The sequence below is a fragment of the Eriocheir sinensis genome, chromosome 45 (assembly GCF_024679095.1).
Source record: "Eriocheir sinensis breed Jianghai 21 chromosome 45, ASM2467909v1, whole genome shotgun sequence".
NCBI classification, from domain to species: Eukaryota; Metazoa; Arthropoda; class Malacostraca; order Decapoda; family Varunidae; genus Eriocheir; species Eriocheir sinensis.
Window position 1 is genome coordinate 2,085,374 of NC_066553.1, and position 17,811 is coordinate 2,103,184.

Below are 17,811 nucleotides of genomic sequence, written 5' to 3' on the forward strand. Positions count from 1 at the left end.
CACAGGCGTAAGCCTCTTCCAGGAGGTCTTCTGTAAGTATCTGTAAGTATCTGTGACCCCTGGCACCTGCTGACTTAAACACTCCTGTGACCCCTGACCCTGCTGACTTAAACACTCCTGTGACCCCTGGCACCTGCTGACTTAAACACTCCTGTGACCCCTGACCCTGCTGACTTAAACACTCCTGTGACCCCTGACACCTGCTGACTTAAACACTCCTGTGACCCCTGACACCTGGCCTGACCCACATGGCACGGTGTGGAGGGTCACGGCAGTGTTTGAGAAGAGTGCCTCGCGGGTCTATAATGAGTTACCCGGGGACGTTAAGAACAGTGACAGTCTGGCGGTCTTCAAGAAAGCGCTGGACTCACTTATTCACTAAATCTTATGACTTAACAAATATGAGGGTTGAGGACAACTTTAGGTCTTAGGATCTTTCTTTCGGTCACCTCTTTTAATTCTTTTTTGGGAGCAGCGAGTAGCGAGCTTTTTTTTATTGTTTTCTTTTTTTGTGTGTGCCCTTGAGCTGCCTCCTTTGTTGTAAAAAAAAAAGGGTGCTAATATTACTGTTATAATGTAAGCGGCCCTGTGGAGCGCTCATCAACGCTGAAACTGAAACCTCATCAAAGGTAAACGGTAAACGGTACAAGCAGGCATACACTGAGGGCAGCCCTGATTGCTGTGGTCACTCACCTGTCTCCTCCACTCCCAGTAACTAGATTCATTATAGGTATCGTTGAAATGTTTGGTCATTCTTGGGTGACACCATATTTTCTGATAGATTTTACCCTGCTGATCATCACTTAGATAACCACATGTTACAGATTAGGAATGACTAATTTCTGAGACATGAACAATTAGTGAAGCAGCAATGGGTTACTATTTTAGCTGCAATGAGTTACCAAACTTTACAGTGATAGGTTACTATGTATTTTAGTTGCAATGAATTACCAAACATTACGGTGATAGGTTACGGTGTATTTTAGCTGCAATGAGTTACCAAACTTTGCAGTGATAGGTTACGGTGTATTTTAGCTGCAATGAGTTACCAAACTTTACGGTGATAGGTTACTGTGTATTTTAGCTGCAATGAGTTACCAAACTTTGCAGTGATAGGTTACTGTGTATTTTAGCTGCAATGAGTTACCAAACTTTGCAGTGATAGGTTACTGTGTATTTTAGCTGCAATGAGTCACTATCCTTAGCGGTGAGAGGCTACTCTATATTTGATTTTTTATGTAGGGTTCTGTTAGCGCAAGAGAACATAGCACAGGTTTGTGATAGTCTGCAGTAGTTACTATTTGAGCCACAATAGTTTACTACTTCAGCAGCCATAAGTTGCCATCAGTCAGGGTAACATTAGGACGTCTTAGTGTGTGTGAGAGTGTGGGGTCATGGCACCTTGCTTTCTTCTCAGGGCCAGAATTGCCATCTACCAATTTTGTCGCTAGATGATAAAGGAAAGAAAATATATAAGAGCCCCCGAATAAAACCTAACAGATAGCAGCCTTTCACCATAATATTGTTGGACTATTGCTGCTAAGTAAGTAACCTATTGCCCTTATGAATAGAGAGGGAGGGAGAAAAGAAGGGAGGCTCATCTCTCCCACATCCAGTACCACGCCTATGAATGTAACCTTGGGTCGAAGGGGCCGTGGAAAGTTGTTATAAGCAGGACCCTGTGTTTGCATCCATGAGACCTCGGATATGATGCAAAAGAATTTAGGTACGATATTTTTTTACATAGGTATTATCAGGATTATTTGTCATGCATGGTGTCATAAAGATATAAACAAGATAAGATTAGATCATCTAGTATGCTTCATTGAGTCAGAATATAATGAATAACTTTTTTTTGAACACATAAGCATTCTATTAACATCTGTATATTTAAAATTCATAGGTGTCGCTCCTGTAGTGTGTTTCAACCCCTGTGAGTACTTTCTTTCCTGCTGTGGAAGGCTGAAGGTTTGTTTGTTGGTCTGGCTGTGCATCTCCTTGACTTGATTGGGTGACTCACTAACCGCGTGTGTGCTCCTGACCCTGCCTGCTCTTGAGTCATGTTGTGGTACTTAGTCCAACACTCATGGTTTTTGTTCATACCGAGTCGTTAATTTTCTACCGTCTTATCGCTGCAGGGAAACCAAGAGAGAGTGCGAGCTGTGATTTGAATTTCTCTTCCTTACGATCTTAATTATACCGAGTCACATTAATGTCCTATCGTCTATTGCTGCAGGAGTATCACCTTCCACTTGTCTCTGAACCATCGAACATCTACCATCCCTCACACATGCATACAGTGACCAAAATTAAATAGAACCAAAAATAACAACCTTAAACAATCATTCCTTTTTGCTATGGTAGGAGGACGAGGAGGAGGAGGAGGAGAGGGGCCATGTGATGTGATATGATGTGTTGCTATGTGCTGCATGCCATGTGTGATATAACTGCACCCCCACACACACACACACCTCACCCCCCCTTCCCCACCTCCCTCCTCCAGCCCAGGCCACAGTGCCGCGCCTCCCCTCTCCCCTCCCTAGTGTGTGACGAGAGCTGTGTCTGTCGCCCCCTTTCAGACCCATGTAACACAGCTCCCCGCCACCACCGCCGCCGCCATGGAGGGAGGAGGCCGCCGCAAGCTTCACGGCAGCGGTGGAAAAGGTGGGTGTGCTCTAGGGGGGGGGAGGGGAGCAGGGATTGTTCGTGGATGTCTGGGAGAAAGAAGGTTGATTTTCTATGAGTGTGTATGTGTGTGTGTGTGTTGGATTTTGATTTGCGACTGTGTATATGTGTGTTTGTGTGTGTGTGTGTGGGGGGGGGGGGAGGCAAGTATGGTAAGGGTCAGGTATTGCTTGGGGACAGATAAGCAAGATTAGTATGAGTCTCCAGGTTCAGGCAAAAAACACACTACACACTAAGGCTCTTCCAGACACACAATCTTACTTAATCCTCCGTAGTACCATAGAGGAACAGAGAACATTAAACTTATAGTGATAAAAATTTGCTACATATAATTTATCATGATTTTAATGTATTTTTTATAGTCTGAATTAGAAAAAATGCCTTCTTGTTTATCCGTGTTTGAGTGTCATCATTAGTAATCGTGAAGGGAAAGTTTGTACTGTTCCATTTTCTGAGTGAGTAACTGCCTGGATCTACACCTTCACGTCAGGAGGGAGTGACGAGTGTGCGCTGAGTGTCGGGGACAACGTGGTGTGGCTGAGTGACGACTACCCCGAGCTGGGCGTGGTGCAGTGGACCGGCAAGCTGTCCGAGAGCTCCGGCTGGATGGTGGGCGTGGAGTTTGTGAGTGGCTGCACGACCTGTTTGTTTACTGTCAAGGAAGCAGCTCAACGGCAAAAGTATATCAAAAAAGTCCGCCAATCTTTGCTCCTATAAAGAAAGTAGAAATGAGTGGCCATAAGCGAGGGGGGGTTTCATGGTGCAGTGGTTAGCACACTCGACTCACAACCGAGAGAGCCTGGGTTCGATTCCCGGGCGGAGTGGAAAAATTTTGGCGGCTTTTCCGATACCCTACGCCCCTGTCCACCCAGCAGTGAATGGGTACCAGGTATTAATCAGGGGTTGTGTCCCATCTCCTGGGGTCTGTTCCCTTCTATGATTCCTTCCCTCTGCCTCTCTCCGGCATATGACCACAGGTGTTGCGCCGACTAAACCAAACTTTCCAACTTTCCTCTTCCTTTTATGATTTGCCTTCCTCTTTTTCCTTTTTTAATTTGTTTTCTTGTCTTTTTATGGTTTGTCTTTCTCTTCTGTTTATGACATGTCTTCCTCTTCCTTCCAGTGGGTCTCATAGTCACTGAAATACTCCCATGTACATAACAAAGCATCTCTCACTTAGGACAACCCCGTCGGGAATGATAAACACAAGGTGAACGGCCGGCCGCTCTTTGACGCCGAACCAAACCACGGGTCGCTGCTGCCCGTCAACAGCCTCATGCGCACCGAGGACCTACTGGGTAAAGAGGCCTGCTCGGCGGACCACGGCGGCCGCCCTCCACCACCACCACCACCAAGCAATAAACGGCCAGCCCACGTCATTGCAAAGGTAAGTGTTGCATCCCCCTTCCTACTTTCCTTCTCTTCTTTACTTACTTTTCCTGTACCGTGGCATCCTTGCTCTAAAGTGAAGGTTACTAAACTGACCCACCATGAATGACAGCCTAAATTAACCTGGTAGCTGTGGGGATCGTGTTTTTCAAAGGCCCCTCTAAGCAAGAAAAAAAAATCATCACTCACACAAACCATTTCATAATATATATCAACGCATTTGTGATCAGTTAATGCATCATCTATTTTTGGGGGGGTTTATATAGTGGGGAAATTTTGGCCCGTCGCTGGTACCGGGTTAAATAGGCCTTTTGTTGCTTTGTTCCTCTGTGGTTATGAGAGAGGCTGGATGGGTCAGGGATCAGGAGTAAAGGCTTGGATACTTTCCCTATACCATGCCATCTTTGCTCCAAGTTGAAGGTCACGAAATGGACCGAACATGTCTGACAGTTTAAATCTAATGTGCCTGGTGATGTTTTGTCCCTCTGGTAATAAGGGAGGCTGGATGGGGCAGTAATAAGGGTCAGGGGTCAGGAGTTAGTGCGCAAATACTCTCCTTGTACCGCGCCATATTTGCTCTTGAGTTGAAAGTAACGGACTTGACCCAATGTGAAAGCCTGCCTGAATTTGATGGGCCTTCCGCTGTGTTCTTCCTCTTTGTTGGTAAGGGAGGCTGGACGAGGTATTAACATGGGTCACTTTCCTTTAACTTCATTGCCGAAATTGACCTCTCTTTCGGCCACCTCTTTTGATTATTTTTTGTAGGAGCAGCGAGTAGCGGGCTTTTTTTATTATTATTTCTTTTTTTGTGCCCTTGAGCTGTCTCCTTTGTTGAGGAAAAAAATTGGGTCTTGTTGATGAAATGTCTCTACTTTTTGACCCTTCAGAGTGACAATCAGCTGGGGAGTGATATGACCAGCATGACGCCCTTCCACATGCTGGCCTACGAGCACCTCACCACCCCCGGCAGCCAGCGAGGCTCTGCACCGCCGCCGCCCTACAATGACAAGGAGTGGGAGCTGCTGCCTCACATGACATACGGGCAGAAGAACATGAGTATCAACAAGGTGAGAGAGAAGTACAGAGAAGGAAGACTACCTCCTAAGAACAAGGGAAGAGAAGGGGAGGAACGGAAGGAAAGGTAGAGAAAAGGAAGAATAAGGAAGTGGAGGAAGAGAAGGGAAGGGAGCGGAAGGAAAGGTAGAGAAAGGGAAGGCAAGGGAAAGGAAGGGAAGAGAGGGGAAGGGAAGGGAAAGAGAGGGAAGAGAAGGAAAAGGAAGGGAAGGGAGAGGGAAAGGCAGGGAAGAGAAAGGAGAGGAACGGAAAGGAAGGGAAGGGCTGACACTGGTTAAGGCTCGTATGGCCTAGGAGGCTTCCATGTTGTAGGAGTTCCCAATGAAGTTGAGAAGTAAAACTCACTTAATATTCCCTTCTCATATCCACTTCCACTCCACACCTGTTACCATAAACCTGAAATATCTTTTACTTTTATATATTTGTTCATTTAATATTTTCACAGCAAGGGAGGCAGCTCAAGGGAATAAACAAAAACAATAACGAAAAAATCCCTCTGACACCAAACAAACAATAAAATAGATAAAGAATAAACTTCCTCTCCCTCAGGACGTTCCGCACGACCACAAGCCGCGGCAGAGGGACAAGGGCAAGATCCTGAACCGCAACGTAGACAAGAAGAACAACAGGTGGAAGTCATCGGGGAGCAGCGGCCGCCCCCTACAGATCAACGCCGAGCCGGAGCAAACACACTCGGTCAGCGGCAGCAGCTTCGGGGACTCTGAGATCCCCGTCAACCCACTCTACCACCTCTCAATACATGGTGGGTGCAGGGAAACCAAGTGCGAGATGTGATTTGACCTGCTTTTCCGTACGATCTCTATTCATACCGAGTCACGTTAATTTTTTATCGTCTGTTGCTGCGGGGAAACCGAGAGACAGTGCGAATTGTGACTTGACTTTCTTCCTTCGATCTTTATTTATAGCGCTTCTCAGTACATGGTGGGTGCTTGGTAATGTTAGCCCTGTCGAACACAATTAGGTTTTCTGTTAGGTTTTGTTATGGGTGAGCTCAATACAAAAGCTCATAACTAAGCCATATAGAACACAGTGAGGTTTTCTGTTAGGTTTTGTTATGGGTGAGCTCAATACAAAAGCTCCTAACTAAGCCATATAGAAAACAGTGAGGCTTTCTGTTAGGTTTTGTTATGGGTGAGCTCAATACAAAAGCTCATAACTAAGCCATATAGAACACAGTGAGGTTCTCTGTTAGGTTTTGTTATGGGTGAGCTCAATACAAAAGCTCCTAACTAAGCCATATAGAACACAGTGAGGCTTTCTGTTAGGTTTTGTTATGGGTGAGCTCAATACAAAAGCTCATAACTAAGCCATATAGAACACAGTGAGGTTTTCTGTTAGGTTTTGTTATGGGTGAGCTCAATACAAAAGCTCATAACTAAGCCATATAGAACACAGTGAGGCTTTCTGTTAGGTTTTGTTATGGGTGAGCTCAATACAAAAGCTCATAACTAAGCCATATAGAACACAGTGAGGTTCTCTGTTAGGTTTTGTTATGGGTGAGCTCAATACAAAAGCTCATAAATAAGCCATATAGAACACAGCGAGGTTTTCTGTTAGGTTTTGTTATGGGTGAGCTCAATACAAAAGCTCATAACTAAGCCATATAGAACACAATAGGGTTTTCTGTTAGGTTTTGTTATGGGTGAGCTCAATACAAAAGCTCCTAACTAAGCCATATAGAACACAGTGAGGTTCTCTGTTAGGTTTTGTTATGGGTGAGCTCAATACAAAAGCTCATAACTAAGCCATATAGAACACAGTGAGGTTCTCTGTTAGGTTTTGTTATGGGTGAGCTCAATACAAAAGCTCATAACTAAGCCATATAGAACACAGTGAGGTTCTCTGTTAGGTTTTGTTATGGGTGAGCTCAATACAAAAGCTCCTAACTAAGCCATATAGAACACAGTGAGGTTCTCTGTTAGGTTTTGCTATGGGTGAGCTCAGTACAAAAGCTCCTAACTAAGCCATATAGAACACAGTGAGGCTTTCTGTCTGGATAATTTATAATCTCAATACAAAAGCTCATAACTTAACTATCAATGAGGTAGTGATGAACATTGTCAAGACATAAAATCTGGACAATTATATTCAGCTTCAGCTTTTTTTATTTATTCTTCTCCTGCAAATGTCATATTCTCACTAGTAAATAAAATGAGACTGTCGTGTGAATACCCTACGAAGGTTATATTCTCACTAGTTAAATAAGTGAAAATATGAAAGACAGACAGATACGGAGTGTGGAAAGTCCTCCGAGTCCTGAGTCCCCAAAAGGCACCATCAATAATCTCTTTTCTTGGCCGTGGCAGGAATCGACCAGCTGGAGGTGGTGTCCGACAGTGACGGTGGAGTATACGACACCCCCGAGGGAAGCCTGGACGGACTAGAGGAGGACCTGGACATTGGCTCAATGGTGGAGGTGGTGATTAAGGAGGTGCCAAGGTAAGGGGGCGGGGTTAGTGGAGGAATGGAAAGGAAGTTAAAGGAATGGGAAGGGAAGGAAAGGAATGGAAAAGAAAGGAAATATAAGGAAGGGAAATAAAAGGGATGGGATAGAATGGGATGGGAATGGAAAAGAAAGGACACGAAAAATGGGATGAGATAGAAAGGAACGGAAGAGAAAGGAAATAAAAGGGATGGGATGCAGTGAGAAGGAAAGGAAAGAAAAGAAATGAGATGGGAAGGGAAGGAAATTAAAGAGATGGGATAAGGAATGTGGGCTTTCCAGATGCCACACAGGAAAAATATAGAAGTTGATTTTTGCATGCCTTGAAAAGAATGATAGTGAGCGAAACTTCAATTTTATAGGAAATTTTATAGGAATTTCATATAGGAAAATATAGTTGATTTTTGCATGCCTTGAAAAGAATGATAGTGAGCGAAACTTCAATTTTATAGGAAATTTTATAGGAATTTCATTTTTTGATTATTATGGGAATTTTATATTTATAGGAATTTTATAGGAAAAATACAGTTGATTTTTGCATGCCTTGAAAAGAATGATAGGGCGCAAAACTTCAATTTTATAGGAAATCTTATAGGAATTTATTTTTTTTATCATTATTATAGGAATTTTATATTTATAGGAATTTTATAGGAAAAATACAGTTGATTTTTGCATGCCTTGAAAAGCATAATTGTGAGCAAAACTTCAATTTTATAGGAAATTTTGTAGTTTATTTTTATAGGAATTTTATATTTTATAGGAATTTTATTGGAAACTTTATAGAAGAAATATAGGAATTAATTTTTGCATGTCTTGAAAACCATAATTGTGAGCAAAACTTCAATATTATAGGAAATTTTATAGTTTATTTTTATAGGAATTTTATATTTTATAGGAATTTTATAGGAAACTTTATAGAAAAAATATAGGAGTCAATTTTTGCATGTCTTGAAAAGCATAATTGTGAGCAAAACTTCAATTTTATAGGAAATCTTATAGGAATTTTATATTTTATTTATATAGGAATTTTATAGGAAAAATATAGGAGTTGATTTTTGCATGTCTTGAAAAGCATAATAGTAAGCAAAACTTCAATACGCTTCTCTTCCTTGTGCAGGTTTGGGGTCATTCGCTGGATTGGCATTCTTCCGGGGGACAAGAAGGAGGGACGGAAGGCAGCGGGCGTGGAGATGGTGAGTCTGCACCGGACGGAAGTTTATTTAATTTTTTTACGATAGACAACTCACAGGCAAAAAAGCTAATATGTTTCATAATACAATAAGACCGACTGCACTTAAACTCAACACCTCCATCACAGGAAGACTCTGAAGACGGCTTGTCCGACGGAACATTTTGCGGCAAGCGCTACTTCACGTGTGCGCCCGGCAAGGCCCTGTTCGTGCTGCTGCGTATGTGCCACAAGGACAGCCGCTTCCTCGAGTCCGTCTCCTCCAACCCGAGAGCCAGCCTGGGTGAGTGCCGGCCAACCAAAGCTGTTATCGTTCCTGTTTATATACATTACACTTTACCATGTTGTATTTTTGCCACCTTTCAACATGTGGGCAACAGGGTCAAGGCTCTTATTCTTCTTATTGCTGTAGTGATGGTGTACTTCTACGCATTACCTGTTTTATTTATTTGACGAAGCCCTGATAGTTTTACCCTTATTTTAATTCTGTCTGTGATTGCATATTAACCCGGTAGCAGCTGGGATCGTGTTTCTTAATGGTCCCTCCAAGCGAGAAAAATGAGAAAAAATCACCCCTCACACAAACCATTTCATAATATATATCAAAGCATTTGTGTTCAGTTTATGCATCATCTCTTTTGGGGGGGTTTATATCATGGCACAAATTTGGCCCGTCGCTGCTACACGGTAAAGCCACAAATTTGGCCCGTCACTGCTACACGGTAAAGCCACAAATTTGGCCCGTCACTGCTACACGGTAAAGCCACAAATTTGGCCCGTCGCTGCTACACGGTAAAGCCACAAATTTGCCCCGTCGCTGCTATACGGTAAAGCCACAAATTTGGCCTGTCGCTGCTACATGGTAAAGCCACAAATTTGGCCCGTCGCTGCTACACAGTAAAGCCACAAATTTGGCCCGTCGCTGCTACCGGGTTAATGTTGGTGTACAGACTCTTGACAACACTCATTCACTCACCTCACCTGATATCTCTCGGGCTCCTTATCTCCCTCTCCTTGCTTGTGGACAGTGATTAGTGAGTGAATTTTACCTCGCCCGCCTTCCACCGTCAATGTCTCTTGTTCTCATTCAGTTAGGCCCTTAGACTTCACCACTACCTTCATGATGTGCTTTGTAGCCTAATTGTTAAGTTAAAGTATGTTTCTTCTGCCTTCTGTTTCAGGGGGGTCTTCCGGAGGTGCTTGCGGAACTATTCTTTTTTTCTTTTTATGAGTTTTTGATGCAGTTATTTTAATTATGACACTTTTTTTTTCTTCCCTCAAACTTTTTCCTCCACCTTATCCTTGTGTTGGAGTGCGTGTGCGTTTGTGTGTGTGTGTGTGTGTGTGTGTGTGTGTGTGTAAGTGGTTCATGTGTTTGTGTCTGCACCCTTTATTTTGCTGCTTCTTGTCCTGAGATCTTACTTCCCTGGCTAATAACAAGCATTTGAATTGGACGTTATGGTTTTTGTGTGCTATGTAATATTAACCTCAGTTCTAGCAAGCATTCCTCGGATGTCATTGCATGAACATTGCTAATACTCACCTAGGAATTACCTACTGCACACTCATTTTTGTATTCCTGTTTATCTCATTCTCTAGTCACTGAGCAGATCACACTGTTCTCCATTACACAGTGCCTTGGAATTATTATAGATACAGTAATGCAGAAATCCTTCACTGTTAAGACTGCACTCATTCAAATATTTCTGTATCTCATTCACTAGTCACTGTCCAGCACACACTGTTCTCCATTACACTGCCTTGGAATTATTATAGATACAGTGACGCACAATTCCTACACTGTTAACACTGCACTCATTCAAATATTCCTGTTGACCTCGTTCACTATGGTAGGTTCACTTAAGCTAGATTCCTGGTGCCTAGGCAAGTTGGTAAGCTTGTAGCTGATTGGCTGCACCGCTCCCTCGCAGACACTCATGTCAGACCACATCTTGCATGCTCAAGTGAGACATGTTTCTTTTTTATATGCCATAGCTCACCTCATATATGAGATAGCCAGTTTTGGTTGACACCATCAGACTCAGCAGTAGAATCAAGATGTATTGTAAAAACTCTACAAAACAAAAAAGAAAATGGTATTATGATGAGTTGAACCGTGAAGATGTTAAATAATGTTTATACATAACATGTTTTACTTATGCTTGCTGTTTTCAACAGTAGCATGCAAGATGTGGTCCGACATGAGTGTCTGCAAGAGAGCGGTGCAGCCAATCCGCTGCAAGCTTACCAACCTGCCTAGGCGCCAGGAATCTAGCTTAAGTGAACATGGTATAGTCACTGCTCAACACACACTATTCTCCATTACACAGTGCCTCGGAATTATTGTAGATACAGTGTTGAAAATTTCATGTCTTCCTTCAATGTCATTGGTTTTGGCTCAGTGGTTGTGTTTCTTCCTTCCCAAGCACTAAATGGAAGGGTGTGTGCATACCTTAATGCCACCCAGTAACAAGTCATCTACTCTATCACCACATACACACAATACAAAATTAATCACGGAGCCTGAGCATTAACACATCTTTCTTTACTTTGCTCCAAATATCAAATGATCTACTCAATTCACCTATAAACTTCACATTCCCACTACCCAAAAAACACAAAACCTCATTATCAATAAACATTTCTCTTTCTCTCCCAGTATCAAATGATCTACTCAATTCACCTATAAACTTCACTTACCCACTACCCAGAACACACACAACCTCATTATTATAAAACATTCCTCTTTTTCTCTCCCAGTATCAAATGATGTACTCAATTCACCTATAAACTTCACTTACCCACTACCCAGAAAACAAAACCTCATTATTATTAAATGTTCCTCTTTTTCTCTCCCAGTATCAAATGATCTACTCAATTCACCTATAAACTTCACATTCCCACTACCCAGAAAACAAAACCTCATTATTATTAAATGTTCCTCTTTTTCTCTCCCAGTATCAAATGATCTACTCAATTCACCTATAAACTTCACTTACCCACTACCCAGAACACACAACCTCTTCATTATTAAACATTCCTCTTTTTCTCTCCCACTATCAAATGATGTACTCAGTTCACCTATGCAGACCACAAACACACCACCCCAAACAACACACACAACCTCTTCTCTTTTCTTCCAATATCAAATGATGCACTCAATTCACCAACAAAGACCACATAGGCACAACCCGACGCAACTCCCAGAACCTCCTCATTAATATATCTTTCTTCTCTTATCTTATAATATTGAATGATCTACTCTATTCCACTATACAGACTGCATACACACCACCCCAAACAACACACAGAACCTCCTCCATTACACAGCTCTCTTCTCTCTTCTCACAATGTCAAATGATGCACTCGATTCACCTACAAAAACCACATACATACCATCCAAAACCACTCACAAAACCTTCTCGTTAATGCATCTTTCTATTCTCATTTTCCCAGCGTTTGGAAGCATGGACTGCCAGCCTGTCGGAGGAAGCGTCGCGCCTCTCTCGGCCCCAGACGACGTGAGGGCGATGTTTGGCAAGAACCGCGGCATCCAGGGACACCAGAACTCCTGCTACCTTGACGCCACGCTCTTCAGCATGTTCGCCTTCACCAGGTAAGGGATGATCGGTGCAGTTTGTGTGGTGTGGTGGTATCTTGTCCCGGTTATGTTCCTTATGTTTCTCTAAGCCCTGGTGGTGTCCTGTCCATCATGTTATTTTCCTTGCCTTTCTATAACAAGTGGACAGTTCGTATGGTGTGGTGGGTGGTGTTATTTCCCTTACTTTTCTCTAACTAGTGGGCAGTTTGTGGGGTGTAGTGGTAGTCTGTTCATTATATTATTTTCTTTGCCTTTCTGTATTAACCCAGTAGCAGCGACGGGCCAAATTTGTGGCTTTACCGTGTAGCAGCAACGGGCCAAATTTGTGGCTTTACCGTGTAGCAGCGACGGGCCAAATTTGTGCCGTGATATAAACCCCCCAAAATAGATGCTACAAAAGCTTTGATATATATTATGAAATGGTTTGTGTGAGTGATGATTTTTTCTCATTTTTCTCACTAAGAGGGACAATTAAGAAACATGATCCCCGCTGCTACCAGGTTAAAAAGAAAAAGAAGAAAAGACCCATATTACCATGCCGTTTTCTTCCCTCTTGCTGCAGCGTGTTCGACAACCTTCTGTTCCGGCCCCAGACCTCCCACGACATCAAGGAGTACCACGAGGTCCAACGGGTTCTGCGTGAGGAGATCGTCAACCCGCTGCGCGCCAACCTCTTCGTGCGTGCCGACCGCATCATGAAGCTGCGCACTATGTTGGACCATCTCTCCTCCGTGCGCGGCCTCACCACCGAGGAGAAAGGTCGGCACATGTTTTTTGTCATGATTCTTTGTTCCTCCTTTTTCTTCTTTTTCTCTCGTTTTTGGGCATATTTTTGTTATTTTTTTTTCTTCATCTTATTGTTATCCTTATTCTTAGTTTCTTCTTTTTTTCTTTTTTCTTTTCCTTTGCTTAGTTTTGTTTCTTTTTTCTTTGTCTTTTGTCTTTGTCATTTTCTTCTTCTTTCTTCTTATTTTTTTTTTGTTTTCTGCATAGTTTGTTTCTTCTTTTTCTTCTTCTTCTTCTTCTTCTTTTCTGCATACCAGTTTTTTCTTTCTTCTTCTTCTTCTTCTTCTTCTTCTTCTTCTGCTGCTCTATATATTGCCTCACCTTAATAACATACCATTTTTTTTCTCCTCCTCCTTCTTCTTCTTCTTCTTCTTCTGCTCTATACATTGCCTCACCTTAATAACATACCATTTTTTTTTCTCCCCCTCCTCCTTCTTCTTCTTCTTCTTCTTCTGCTCTATACATTGCCTCACCTTAATAACATACCAGTTTTTTTTCTCCCCCTCCTTCTTCTTCTTCTTCTTCTTCTTCTGCTGCTCTATATATTGCCTCACCTTAATAACATACCATTTTTTTTTCTCCCCCTCCTCCTTCTTCTTCTTCTTCTTCTTCTGCTCTATACATTGCCTCACCTTAATAACATACCTTTTTTTTTCTCCCCCTCCTCCTTCTTCTTCTTCTTCTTCTTCTGCTCTATATATTGCCTCACCTTAATAACATACCTTTTTTTTTCTCCCCCTCCTCCTTCTTCTTCTTCTTCTTCTTCTGCTCTATATATTGCCTCACCTTAATAACATACCTTTTTTTTTCTCCCCCTCCTCCTTCTTCTTCTTCTTCTTCTGCTCTATATATTGCCTCACCTTAATAACATACCTTTTTTTTTCTCCCCCTCCTCCTTCTTCTTCTTCTTCTTCTTCTGCTCTATATATTGCCTCACCTTAATAACATACCAGTTTTTTTTCTCCCCCTCCTCCTCCTCCTTCTTCTTCTTCTTCTTCTGCTCTATATATTGCCTCACCTTAATAACATACCAGTTTTTTTTTCTCCCCCTCCTCCTTTTTCTTCTTCTTCTTCTTGTAAATGTCACGGTATTCTCCTTTCACAGACCCAGAGGAGTTCCTACATTCCTTACTGGCGCAAATCCTGCAGGCCGAGCCCCTTCTTCAGCTGTCGTCCGGCCAAGAGGCGTACCACTACCAGCTGTTTGTGGACAAGGACGAGAAGCTGAATCTGCCCTCGGTCCAGACTCTCTTTGACCAATCTTTCCTAACCTCAGATATTAAGCTTAAACAAGTAAGATTTGGCCACTTTTTCTTATGTTTATTTATTCCTTCATTTTGCCTTCTTGTCCATCTCATAGTATTCAGACAAAACTTCTAAAGGGTCCATAAAACACTGAGAAACTTTTAATCACATACTTTGAAATCGTGAAAATGTAGGAAATTTTCGGCAATCCCATAAGACCTTGAAAACCCTACAGAGAAGCCGTTTATTTAAGGTGGGGTTGAACACTACTGCAGCACTGTTTTGATTGTTTTGAATGTGTCACTCACCAAAACAAATAGTGCTCTGATGGGAGGTATTCAGCCTTGTTTTGACTTAAGACAACCATGGAGTTTACAGGTGGTAGGTAAAAGATAGCGAAAAGTATATATGAAAGTTGGAGTGGTAGAGAAAGGGGTGTACACCATTTCCTAGAGTGTTCCAACCATCCACTAATCTACTTTCTAACCCGTTCTTGCCCATCCTTCATATAGCTAATTTTACCCACCTTGAACCCGGTGCTACATGTCCTTAACCCGGTAGCAGGGATGGGCCAAATTTGTGGCTTTACCGTGTAGTAGCGATGGGCCAAATTTGTGGCTTTGCCGTGAAGCAGCGACGGGCCAAATTTGTGCCTTTTTTTTTTTTATTATTATTATTATTTTTTTTTTTTTACAGCAAAGGAGACAGTTCAAGGGCACAAAAAAAGCAAACATTAATAAAAAAAAGCCCGCTACTCGCTGCTCCTAAAAAGAATCCAAAGAGGTGGCCGAAAGATAGGTCAGTTTCGGGAGGAGAGGTGTCCTGATGCCATGATATAAACCCCCAAAAAATAGATGATGCATAAACTGATCACAAATGCTCTGATACGTATTATGAAATGGTTTGTGTGAGTGATGATTTTTACTCATTTTTCTCGCTTAGAGGGACCATTAAGAAACATGATCCACGCTGCTACTGGGTTAATTCGAAGCAGTTCATTATGATCAATTATTTTTCAGGTTCCGTCCTGCCTGATCATCCAGATGCCTCGGTTTGGGAAGGACTACAAGATGTACCCTCGGATCCTCCCCTCCATGGTGCTGGATGTCACGGATGTTATAGAGGATTGTAAGTTCTTTCTTTCTGCTCCATCGCATCCCTTTACTGTCCAGATCCCTTATGCAAGAGACAAGAGTTAACCAGTAGCTTCATTTTTTTTATCCCTTTCGCTTGTAAACTCTGAAGCAGCCTCTTTATGTGTATTTTGTCCTGCTTGTAACTTCATATCCATCAGAGAATGAAGTATATTTTGCGTATAGGATTATTTTTGCATCTACGCTGATGTTTGCTACCTCTACTATTACTACTACTACTACTACTACTACTACTACTACTGATCTACTACTTCTACTACTACTACTACAGCTGTTACTACTATTTTGTGATCCATTCAGTAATATCACTTCTGTTTCAAGCATCAATGTAGAGTACTTTTTTTACTGAGCTGAATTTCTTGTCTTTTCTGTCACCTCGTCACCTCCTTGGCAGCTCCCCGGCAGTGTATCATCTGTGGCAAGTTGGCCGAGTACGAGTGTCGGGAGTGCTTCGGGCAGTGTGGCTCGGGGTTGGAGAGCATCGCCTTCTGTGCCAAGTGTATGGACAAGGTCAGTTTGCCGAGGAGTGGTTGGAGTTGTTGTTATTCTTCCTTGTCTATAGTCCATTCTTGGGGTCGGACTCGTGAAGATCCTCCTCCATCTTGCTGAATCCAGTTTTTATTTTAACAGTAAAGGAAACAGCTCAAGGGCAAAAAAAAAATAGAAAATAATCATGAAATAAAAGCCCACAAATCAAAGAGGAGTGACAAAAGAGAGGTCAATTTCCTTCCTCTATTTCTAACACTTCCCAATGGTCGGAGTTGCTAAAGTTGAGAGGCTATGAGGCGTTTAGTGTAGAAGGGGTGACCAAACCAATCAAGGGGTGGTGTTCTGTTTTTTGGAGGGCATCTGGCATCGGGTGAATCCTTGCTGCATTGTGTGGTGAAGGAAGTTAAAGAAAAAACGACCTTAAAACGGGTGATTCGTAGGTCTAAAGATGCGTGATTTTCTGTTGAAGTCTGCTGGCATGGGGTGTGTTGAGTCTGGCAGTCGCTTTAAAACACACTGCTCAAAACTATAAAAAGTGCAGGTCTACCCTTCTACACTATACTCAAAACTAAAAAAAGCGCAGATCTACCCTTCTACACTATGCTCAAAACTCTAAAAATCACAGGTCTACCCTTCTACACTATGCTCAAAACTATGGCAATTGTAGGTCTCCCCTTGTACACTCTACTCCTCATACAAAACGCCTTGAAGTGATAATTTCTAGTGCTAATAATTTTCGTTTTTGATTTCAGGTTCACAGCCACAAGAAAAGAGGTTGCCACGCATCAACGCGCAAGCTAAAGGTTCCTCCGGACTTCCAGGTAGAGTGAAGGTTGGAGGGTAACAAAACAAACACGCAGACCTCCCCCCGTACACTGAGGACATGGTGGTAACAGAGCTGTGGACATATACAATAAGGGCAGCATGGGAACATTTCTACACCAACACATTCCCTTCCCTTCACATGCATCAGTAGGGGGCTTCGTGGTGCAGTGGTTAGCACACTCGGCTCACAACCGAGAGAACCCGGGTTCGATTCCCGGGCGGAGTGGAAAAATTTGGGCAGCGTTTCCGATACCCTACGCCCCTGTCCACCCAGCAGTGAATGGGTACCAGGTATTAATCGGGGGTTGTGTCCCATCTCCTATAATTCCTTCCCCTTCTGTCTCTCTCCGGCATATGACCACAGATGTTGCGCCGACTAAACGAAACTTTCCAACTTTTATATGCATCAGTGACATGGAAGTAACATTGCTCTACAGACACATTCTCCCATTCAAAGTGATGATAAGATAGCACCACATCACAAAATACCTTCTCCCATACAGTGTGAGGATGGGGAGATTATAGGGGAACACAGTCACAAGGACCAAAGTAACAAATAGCACCAATTCCTCATCAGGTTAACACTCCTCAGACTGGACTCTTCTCTTCCCTGCTTGCAGATGCTGGCCGACCACTGCGGCACCATCCCAAGGGTGTACATGGAGCTGTTTGCCGTGGTGTGCATCGAAACCTCACACTACGTGGCCTTCACTCGCTGTGGCTCTGGGGCCGACGCCACCTGGTGCTTCTTTGACTCTATGGCTGACAGGAAGGGTGAGGATGAGGTGTTTGTGCCAGTAGACCTTACTCCATGTACAGACAGTGCTGCCCTCACTCGCTTAACCCAGTAGCAGCGGGGATCATGTTTCTTACTGGTCCCCCCAAGCAAGAAAAATGAGAAAAAATCATC

At 42.9% G+C, this 17,811-nt stretch overlaps 1 protein-coding gene across 7 annotated transcripts in view; it reads left to right on the plus strand.

Annotated features, from left to right (window-relative positions):
- Positions 1-17,811, plus strand: part of LOC126980854 (ubiquitin carboxyl-terminal hydrolase CYLD-like) — a 29,113-nt gene that overhangs the window by 4,623 nt on the left and 6,679 nt on the right. For 3 of the 7 annotated variants that reach the window (XM_050831169.1, XM_050831170.1, XM_050831171.1), the window contains exons 2-17: positions 2,580-2,664; positions 3,176-3,309; positions 3,866-4,072; positions 4,962-5,141; positions 5,698-5,911; positions 7,476-7,608; positions 8,730-8,805; positions 8,931-9,084; positions 10,980-11,090; positions 12,258-12,417; positions 12,965-13,161; positions 14,294-14,481; positions 15,453-15,561; positions 15,982-16,097; positions 16,829-16,897; positions 17,522-17,675. In XM_050831169.1, coding sequence (XP_050687126.1) covers positions 2,619-2,664; positions 3,176-3,309; positions 3,866-4,072; positions 4,962-5,141; positions 5,698-5,911; positions 7,476-7,608; positions 8,730-8,805; positions 8,931-9,084; positions 10,980-11,090; positions 12,258-12,417; positions 12,965-13,161; positions 14,294-14,481; positions 15,453-15,561; positions 15,982-16,097; positions 16,829-16,897; positions 17,522-17,675 — 2,248 coding nt within the window. In that variant the 5' untranslated portion in view covers positions 2,580-2,618. Of the gene's footprint in view, positions 1-1,909; positions 1,934-2,503; positions 2,665-3,175; positions 3,310-3,865; positions 4,073-4,961; positions 5,142-5,697; positions 5,912-7,475; positions 7,609-8,729; positions 8,806-8,930; positions 9,085-10,979; positions 11,091-12,257; positions 12,418-12,964; positions 13,162-14,293; positions 14,482-15,452; positions 15,562-15,981; positions 16,098-16,828; positions 16,898-17,521; positions 17,676-17,811 lie in introns of those variants that run through there. The other 4 variants (XM_050831174.1, XM_050831175.1, XM_050831172.1 and 1 more) reach the window with 4 other exon arrangements.